Raw genomic sequence first — 8,332 nt, forward strand, 5'->3', positions numbered from 1 at the left:
TTTTTAACTATTTATAATTTATTTTGTATACTAGTACTTTCTATATATTAACAGGACTTATTATACTGGAAAATTATGGATGCAGATATCTAGTCTTACAGTTTAAAATAATGTTCTTTATTTATATATATTAATAATAATGTCCTCAAACAGGTGAACTAAATAAAGAACATTATTTTGAACTGTAAGTCTAGATATCTGCATCCATAATTTTCCAGTATAATAAGTCCTGTTAATATATAGAAAGTACTAGTATACAAAATAAATTATAAATAGTTCACACTAAGCTCGATTCGCTGGCGAAGGCGAAAAACATAGCGAATAACATTTCAGACAACGTCGTTTCCAGCGAATTTCGAAAATCGCTTCGAAGTTCGGAACTGATCCCCAAAAGGGGAAATGATGATTTTTCCTAATGAAAAAAAAATGTGGAGCTGGTTAATGACGAAATATCAGAAGTGGCCATTTTGTTTTTCGAGATGACGTTTTCGCTCGCTAGCAAATAATCGGCTGCTTAAAATTCGCAATCGCTTTCCGTTTTTGGTTGTATGGGTCAATTTCGCTATGCGAATAAAAATCGCTTTTCGCATTGGCTCTCGATATTCGCTCAGTGTGAACTAAGCTTTAAGCCGGAAATGGTTAGAAACTTTAGAAGCGGTTCCTATCACTCGCGAGAATTTTAACAGCGACGTAATGGGACGCAATACTTCTGCTTCGGAGGGCGTAACGAATTCATAAAAATTCGAATTATTGCTAAGTAATCTTTATAACTGAAACTAAAAATCGTATCAATATTTTAATTTATTTTATTATATAATATAATTATTAATAATTATTAGTAATTGGTAAAGAGGGGGGCGAGAACTCCCAAATTATAAACCCGGTAAAACTGTCGATTCGGGGGAGAGGGTTTTCACCCCCAACCGGTAGACCCCCCCTTTGTGATAAAAAGTACCTAATGAACCACACGCTACGGAATCGGAGTCACGTGACCGGAAATGACGTGCGTACAGTCGCGTGTGATACATAGTTGAAAGCGAGTCTCTGAGCGACGCGAGTTAACAGAGCGACGCGAAGGCCGATTTGGGGGGGACTCGGGAGAAGGTTCCGAGTGTCACGAGACCCGCGGCCGGCACTCCATTGGCCGCGGAGCGCGCTGCATCTCTATGGCTGAGGAAAGACCACGTGATTTGCTGTCATGCGCAGTGCTGTCCTTGGAGCGGGGAAGTGCCCGAGGAGACTTAAGAGGGGTGTGCGCGCGCATTTGTTTTGAATGGTAGGCTCCCGTTTTGACCGTGGTGTCACGTGACCGGAAATGACGTAGGCTAATTTTTGGGGGCTTATATCTCGTGAAGGGTCGCGCGTAGGGGTGTGGTTCATTAGACATTAATTGATCACAAAGGGGGGGTCTACCGATTGGGGGGGTTCCCTCCCCCCTCCCCCGCTCATAGAATATTACCGAATTTTTTTTTAAATTTTACAATTGTAATCAACGCCTACATAAACGTAATTTACATAAGAACAGCCATAAAATGTTGGTGTATTGCTTAAACGTAATAACCGAAAACTCTAAGCAAAACGTTAATTGGTTAACATCTTCCCAAGATTTTAAAATCTTAAATTGCGGCTGAATGCAACAAGTACTTTCGTGGGAAATCCGATAGCCACCGAGCTTGACATTTGTAAGTCTTAAGACACATTTATATCTGTCCGTCATTATTTTAGGTTATTTTATATATTAAACAACAGTAAAATAACATTTACTTACAGTTTATACTATACTAGAAACAGCTGTCAATCGCTAGTCTCTAATCCAAACGTAAGCATTGAAAACGAAACCACTATTCGATGTACTGTACGTTTAACACACTCACAGACAATATACAGACGATAGACGAATGGGTGACGTAAGTTGCCATCTCTATGACATTTTCAAAAATTTATTTAAACAATTGAAAATTTAATACATTTTAAAAACTTATAGTAATTAAACATTGTAAGCTTATTATTAATATTTATAATATGTAGATCTAAATATAATAAAAATCATTATTTTTCGTCACTCGTATATAGGAAATTGATTTTTAAAAACTTGAATTTTCGGAAATTTTAATAACTTCAAATTATAAAAAAGTATTTATTAAATTTTAATTTCTGTTATAAATTACGATTATTATTGAAATTTATTAAATATTCTTCGTCATCGACATCGTTAATAATAGCCGTAATTGTCCGTTATAGGACACGGCCATCTCCAGTGTTTCCTTTCTTCTGTTAATATTATTCATTTTTTCCTATTGTTTAAGTGGTCGTTTCGCTATTTTCTTTACGGTCTTCCTCTCTCTTACTTCCATTTGTTCTTATTATATTCGTAATATTATATAAGGATATTTCCGTCTTCCTTTAGAAAATCTAAAGAGGGATCAAATGTCATCCGCTTGAAAATATCGACAAGACATAACTTGTTTCTAAATTTAATTTTTTTTTTCAAATAATTAAGATTTTATTTTACTTTTAAATTGTTGTTAATGAAAATATTAAAGTTTATACAAAATCCACAAAGAATCATTGAAAACAATTCAAATTTTAATTTTAATTACTGCATACAAAAAAGACAGGTAACCTTTAACAATTTTTTTTTATAGCAAGAAAATTGAAAAATTTATCGTGCCATTATGGAGATAAATCTACGGCCAAATAAGCAAAATGATCTGTTAACATGCCACAGTTTCTTCTTCATTTGCTGAAATATAAGTAATATTTTAAAATTTTTATAAGAGCTCATATATAAGACTGGATCAATAACTAATCAGCCATAAGAACAGCATGGCAGATTGCCGATTGCTTATTTATTGATCCACTCTTACAGTTACAAATATATAGGAAACTAACGTTGATGAAAGGTTCGCAAGCCCTCCATATATATATGGAACTGTAAAAATACAATCTCCTCGGGTTAATAAGTGGCATTGAGTTCTTTTCGTGAGTTAGAAAAATCATATTAGTTGCGGCATTCTTCCTGACGGGCGGACATCTTTGATACCGCTGACCAGCTGCCATTTTTAATTCCTTTTTGTATACACGTAAATCGCCCTTGTTTACTTTTCGTGTTTGGCTTGTCTTCGTATGCTTATCGTAAACTAGGCAAAGAATTTTCAGAAATCATTTTATATGTAAATACGCTATCGCTTGCTAATCCGGCCAGTCCTTAGTTGTGCCGGATTACTGGGTGTATGTCTAAAAACAATGAATGACCATCTTTCGCCTTTTAGTACTGATTCCTTTTGGGAAGCAGGCGGTCAAATACTCGTAATAATCACGTTAACATGCAAAACTGTACACAGAAACGAACACGAGAAAACGGGAAGACAGGATTTGTAAGATTTTCATGGAAACTTAAGTGATTACACTTGGAAATACGCCGAGTAATTAAGAGGCCGGATTAGCAAGTACATAAATTCGAAACTTTTCTTACTTTTAGACTGAATCTTGTAGTTATATGGACCATTATCTCCTTTGCCGTTAATTTCATTTTTTATTTTGAATTCTGGAATTTTTCTGTCTTGCCAAAAATTTAAGTCATTATATTTATGTTCAGGATCGTACTAGAATATTTAAATTTCGTTAATGTGTTATAACAAATTTATCAAATTATGTACATTGAAGCCTTACTTCGGGAATTTCTGTATTGTTTTCGACCGACATTTGAGAATTTTCTCAGCTATAGAATAAAATATATTCCTAATTTCTGTTTTATTAATATTCCTTTCGTAGATGAGATAGCTGCAAGAATAAATCTCAGCAAAATAACGCTTTTATCTCCTTAATGACAAATACAATAATGTTCTTTTGAATCTCAATTATTAGAGTATTGTTAAAATTTTTAATATTCATAATAAACAATTGTTTTAGCATTAAACATTGGAACACTTCAAAACCATTTGAAGTTACTTTTTTTTATTATTAAAATTATTTAACCATCATGAAGAATAACACATTGAAAAAAGTTGAGGTTGAATGCATTTGTCAGTAAACAGATCAGTGAAACGTAGTACTACTATAAAAATTTTAGATCGGTATCGTAAGAATAAATGTAGATAGGACTCATAGTTGAATGGTTACCTTATAAACTCCCACTATTCAAGCATTCTTGTCACACACCGTTAATCAAGAATAGTCTAAAGACGTTTATCTGTGATGTAAATGTTATATTAAAATCTTTTTTTAAATAAACAACACTAAAATTAATTAAAATAAAACATTTTAATTAATACATTTAAGACAAATCTTAGTATATTATATAATTTCAAAACTCTACGATTATCTTATTTGAAAATAAGCTCTTTTTTCATTGCATAGGAGCCAATAATCACATTAAATTTAATAGTTATGATATATTATTGTACTTAATATTTGAGTATCTGAAAATTAGAGATTCTTTGTTTAAAATTCTTTAAAGTTATGTACAATTGCAAATCTTGGCTGTTTGATACAATTGCTTGTTAGTTAACCTTATTCCGTAATACAAAAATATATATATATATACTTATATAGCAATAGGTTTATAGTAACAATAAATTTTAGATCATTAACACTATTCGGTATACATAGATACAACTTATTTGTTATATTTATATATGGCACAAATATCACTTAAACTACTAGCATTCAAAATATAAATTCTAAAAACAATATTTGCAAATAATAAAGAAATGATTCATATAAAAAACATATCTTTGAGCACTTTTTCAGCAAGTTTTTTCTTTTAAACGAATGTTATCAGCTCAAACAAGCTATCATTCCTATTTAGAAATGTAAATTTGGAATCTTTGATAGACCCAAGTCAGGATTATCAAGGGAGTCAAAAACATTTGTTGCAAAAGGAAAATATTACTGAAAAAGTACTCAAAAATAATTTTTTATATGATTTAAACTCTCTTCCTATTTTGATTCTATTAAACTAAAATAAAGAAATGATTCTAACATAATAAATGAAAAGATAACCAATAAAAGCATTTAAAAAATCAGTAAAGTATTTATATATAAAAATGAACAATTCTTCAGTAAATTAAGTTAGAAATTATTGTAAAATTATCAAAATCTTTTACATAATCTTTTTAATGAATTCAGTGAAAAATTAACTAAATTATTTCAAAAAACATTTTAACTGAATTAATAAAGCTGATTTCAGCTGAGCATTTAAATGAAGCTAATATATATATTATATATGTTAAAATATTATTTGATTATTTTAGTTTCTGTAAATCAGTTTGATAGAAACAAGTGACAACTTCAATTTTTTAGCATGGCACATTAATACATTAAAAGCAATCTTGTAATATTATTGATATACATATTTTATATATTCTAAGATACAAAAATTAATGAAATAGAAAATAAATAAATTATTATATATAGCAATATTTAAAATATTCTAAACTTTTTAAGACAGTATAGCTAGATTGCATAGGGGTAATAGTAAATGTTGGACATTCTATGTTAATTTTTCAAAATATATTTTTATAGAATACAACAGGATATCTTTCATGAAATATATTTAGTGAATGATGAAAAAATGTAGTGTTAGATGTATGATTTGTATAGTTTTAAAATGATAATGATGAAGAAAATGTAATTTTTTGTTACTATATCAAAAGAACAGATGATTATTATATTAAAACAAAAGAAATATTTTGAAAATGTGCATATTTCTCATACTAAAACTCTAGATTAATATATATCAAAGACATAAAAATAATATCAATCATTCTGGAAATTATTTATACAATTTATACAATAATACTATTAGTTAATTTAAAATTTTCCTGGATGAATATTAACAAAATGAATATTCCAGCTGATTGTTAACATTACAACAAAAAACTAAAGAAAGAAACTAATAGCAATATTGATTAAAAAAATGCTAACAAACCAGCTGCATAAAAATTTCATATTAATCATATGACAAAAATTTCATCTAAATAATTTCAAGATGTAAATAATAAAATTCAAAACAAACAAATTGTAGAAAACTTTTTAAGATGTTTTGCAAGCTTATAACAAAATTATTTTTTAATTAAAAATAAATAGTTCTATTCTAAAAAAAGTAAGCAATTTTCTCTCCAATATTCTATTAATTTAACCAGATATGTCTTGATATAGTGTTATTCATATATAGGAAACAGTAACAAGATAGATTATCATCATTCTTAATAACTATTAATTTTTAGTTTATAGTTAGTATTTAAGTCTACTTTACATAAACTTAACAATTGTAATATATATAAGTTATTTCAAAAACAAATTAGAAACAATTTGATTCATGGAACTTGTTTTATGAAAGACCTATATAGAAAAAATTATGCAATATATATAAATTTGGCATAATTATTACTATTAGAATAATTTTTGTGTTAAATAAATCATTGAACAACTGAAATAAATATAATATTTTAAATTTATTACAGTTGTTGTTTAAAAAAAGTCTTTTCTTCAATCTATATTTGTAAAACATGAAACCTAAGTGAAAGCTTTAAGCTTTGATGTGGTACAATATATATATGTAAGAAACAGAGTGTATGCAAAGTATGCATTATAAATTTGTAATTAGCACCTTTGTTAAAGTCAAAGTTCTTCAACATGATTACTTTGAATAAGTTGAAATTAAATATAAAGTTATAAATAACATAAAAGTTATAAATTATAAAATAAATGTAAATAACATCAGAAAGTTACACATTCAATTTATAAGCAAATTAAAAAAAAAAAAAAAAATAGTTATTGTTAGGATAAATTATCAGTTATCTTTGGCATCAATTTATTGTTTCATTTTTTCTAAAATGGGCAAAATCATATCAAATGATGGTCTCTTTCCTGGATCTTCATTCATGCAAATGCGGATGAGTCGAGCCATGTGCTGAGAAATTCCAGGAGGAACTGTTATACGCAAGCCTTCCAGTGCAATCTGTAATAAAAAGAAATAATTTAATTTATTAATGCGATTTTATTTTTAAATTTTAAGAAAATTAATAATTATTTAACAATTTTCAATTACTTTCAATCCCATTTCCATTGGAGACAAATCAGAAAAAGGAACTTCTCTAGTGGCTAATTCCCATAATAATATAGCATAACTCCACATATCAGCTGCTTTGGAATTTATATCTTCTTGTTTCTTTTGCAATGCTAAATATAAATAAAATTACTATAGTCGTATATAATCTTCCATTTACATATATATATATATCAAATTTATAAAAACATCCCTTATCAAACTTTTTTAATGGGGAATAACTTATTTCATCTTATTAGCACCTGTATAATAACTTCCAAAACATTGTAATTACCAAGTTAAAATAACTCTATTAAAGTTTCTACTTAAATATAAATTTCTTTATCTTGGAAATACCCCTATCCAAAAAATGAAGTCATTTCAAGATTTATTTATTAAATGTTTTTTATTTTGCTATTCACAAGCAGGAAAAACTTCATTAAAAAAATAATCTTATTTAAAAAATAAAGATATTTTATCTCAATATCTTTTATCTTAAAATATTTAGCTGATACAAAAAGTAAAATGCCATTAAAAACAGTATCATCATCCTTTTATCTTGAAATTTGGAAAAAATCAATCAACATTTCTAAATATTTACTTAGTCATTTTCATTTAATTATAAAAATCACATTACCGTTATTTTTAGATTATCCCCACAACTAAAATTTCAACTAAATCTATAAGCAAAAATTATTAAACTATTAATTGTACATATAAAAAATGTCATATAAACTGTTTAATATTGAATACATTTAATATTTGTTAAATTTGCAGAACTGAAATATTTAAATGTTATAACATGCTATAATATAACACAAACTATAAAATTTCCATATATTTAAAAAGTATATTTTTAAAAGTGTTTTGTCAAAGAATATTTTTATAAAGATTAATTTATTATATATTTAGTGAAAAGATATGATAAACTAATGTTTAGAAAAAAAAATGTTTCTTGACCCAAAATAATTAAAAAAAATAAAAAATATAGCTATAAAAGGTCTCACTTTTATTTGATATTGACATGATAATTACTGTATTGTAATTAAATAAAAGTCTGAAGATAGTGATCTTATCCTACAAACATTTGATGTCTAATGAAAATTATAACTACTAAAGTTTAAAATTATCTGCACTATATAAGAAGTTGATAAAGTTTTTAAAAGTAAAATATCAGGTTATATAGATTAATTAAATTAATGCTATTATATTATAAGCTAAAATATATTATATGTAATATACAGTCGACCCCCCCTATAAGATCATTGATTATAGGGGGGG

At 27.5% G+C, this 8,332-nt stretch overlaps 3 protein-coding genes across 7 annotated transcripts in view; all 3 read right to left on the minus strand.

Annotated features, from left to right (window-relative positions):
* LOC111640868 (apoptotic protease-activating factor 1-like) overlaps positions 1–1,889 on the minus strand; it is a 108,820-nt gene extending 106,931 nt beyond the window's left edge. For 4 of the 5 annotated variants that reach the window (XM_023386946.1, XM_023386942.1, XM_023386943.1 and 1 more), the window contains exon 1: positions 1,769–1,886. The gene's annotated coding sequence lies outside the window, so the exon portion shown is untranslated. Of the gene's footprint in view, positions 1–1,768 lie in introns of all 5 variants that reach the window. The other variant, XM_023386945.1, reaches the window with a different exon arrangement.
* A 714-nt stretch (positions 1,890–2,603) lies between these two features.
* LOC111640872 lies at positions 2,604–3,709 on the minus strand. The gene is made up of 4 exons (XM_023386953.1): positions 3,673–3,709; positions 3,476–3,605; positions 2,893–3,140; positions 2,604–2,743 (listed from the first exon to the last, which is right to left on the minus strand). Exons 1-4 carry the CDS (start codon positions 3,703–3,705, stop codon positions 2,663–2,665), a joined length of 492 nt encoding a protein of 163 aa, XP_023242721.1. The 5' UTR covers positions 3,706–3,709; the 3' UTR covers positions 2,604–2,662.
* A 2,332-nt stretch (positions 3,710–6,041) lies between these two features.
* Positions 6,042–8,332, minus strand: part of LOC111640873 (integrin-linked protein kinase-like) — an 8,308-nt gene continuing 6,017 nt past the window's right edge. The window contains exons 10-11 of the mRNA XM_023386954.1: positions 7,055–7,185; positions 6,042–6,964 (exon numbers count right to left, since the gene is read on the minus strand). Coding sequence (XP_023242722.1) covers positions 6,818–6,964; positions 7,055–7,185 — 278 coding nt within the window. The 3' untranslated portion in view covers positions 6,042–6,817. The remainder of the gene's footprint in view (positions 6,965–7,054; positions 7,186–8,332) is intronic.

This window comes from Centruroides sculpturatus, unplaced genomic scaffold (genome assembly GCF_000671375.1).
Source record: "Centruroides sculpturatus isolate CEXI.00-Female unplaced genomic scaffold, Cexi_2.0 scaffold1375, whole genome shotgun sequence".
In the NCBI taxonomy this organism is placed as follows: domain Eukaryota; kingdom Metazoa; phylum Arthropoda; class Arachnida; order Scorpiones; family Buthidae; genus Centruroides; species Centruroides sculpturatus.

Coding starts and splice junctions, on each gene's coding strand:
- LOC111640872 (XM_023386953.1), bottom strand. CDS start 3,705: ATGTCGGTCGAAAACAATACAGAAATTCCCGAA. Junction 3,141..3,475: donor CTACAAGATTCAGTCTAAAA/GTAAGAAAAGTT, acceptor TTCTTTGCCTAG/TTTACGATAAGCATACGAAG. Junction 2,744..2,892: donor CTTGCGAACCTTTCATCAAC/GTTAGTTTCCTA, acceptor CTTATATTTCAG/CAAATGAAGAAGAAACTGTG.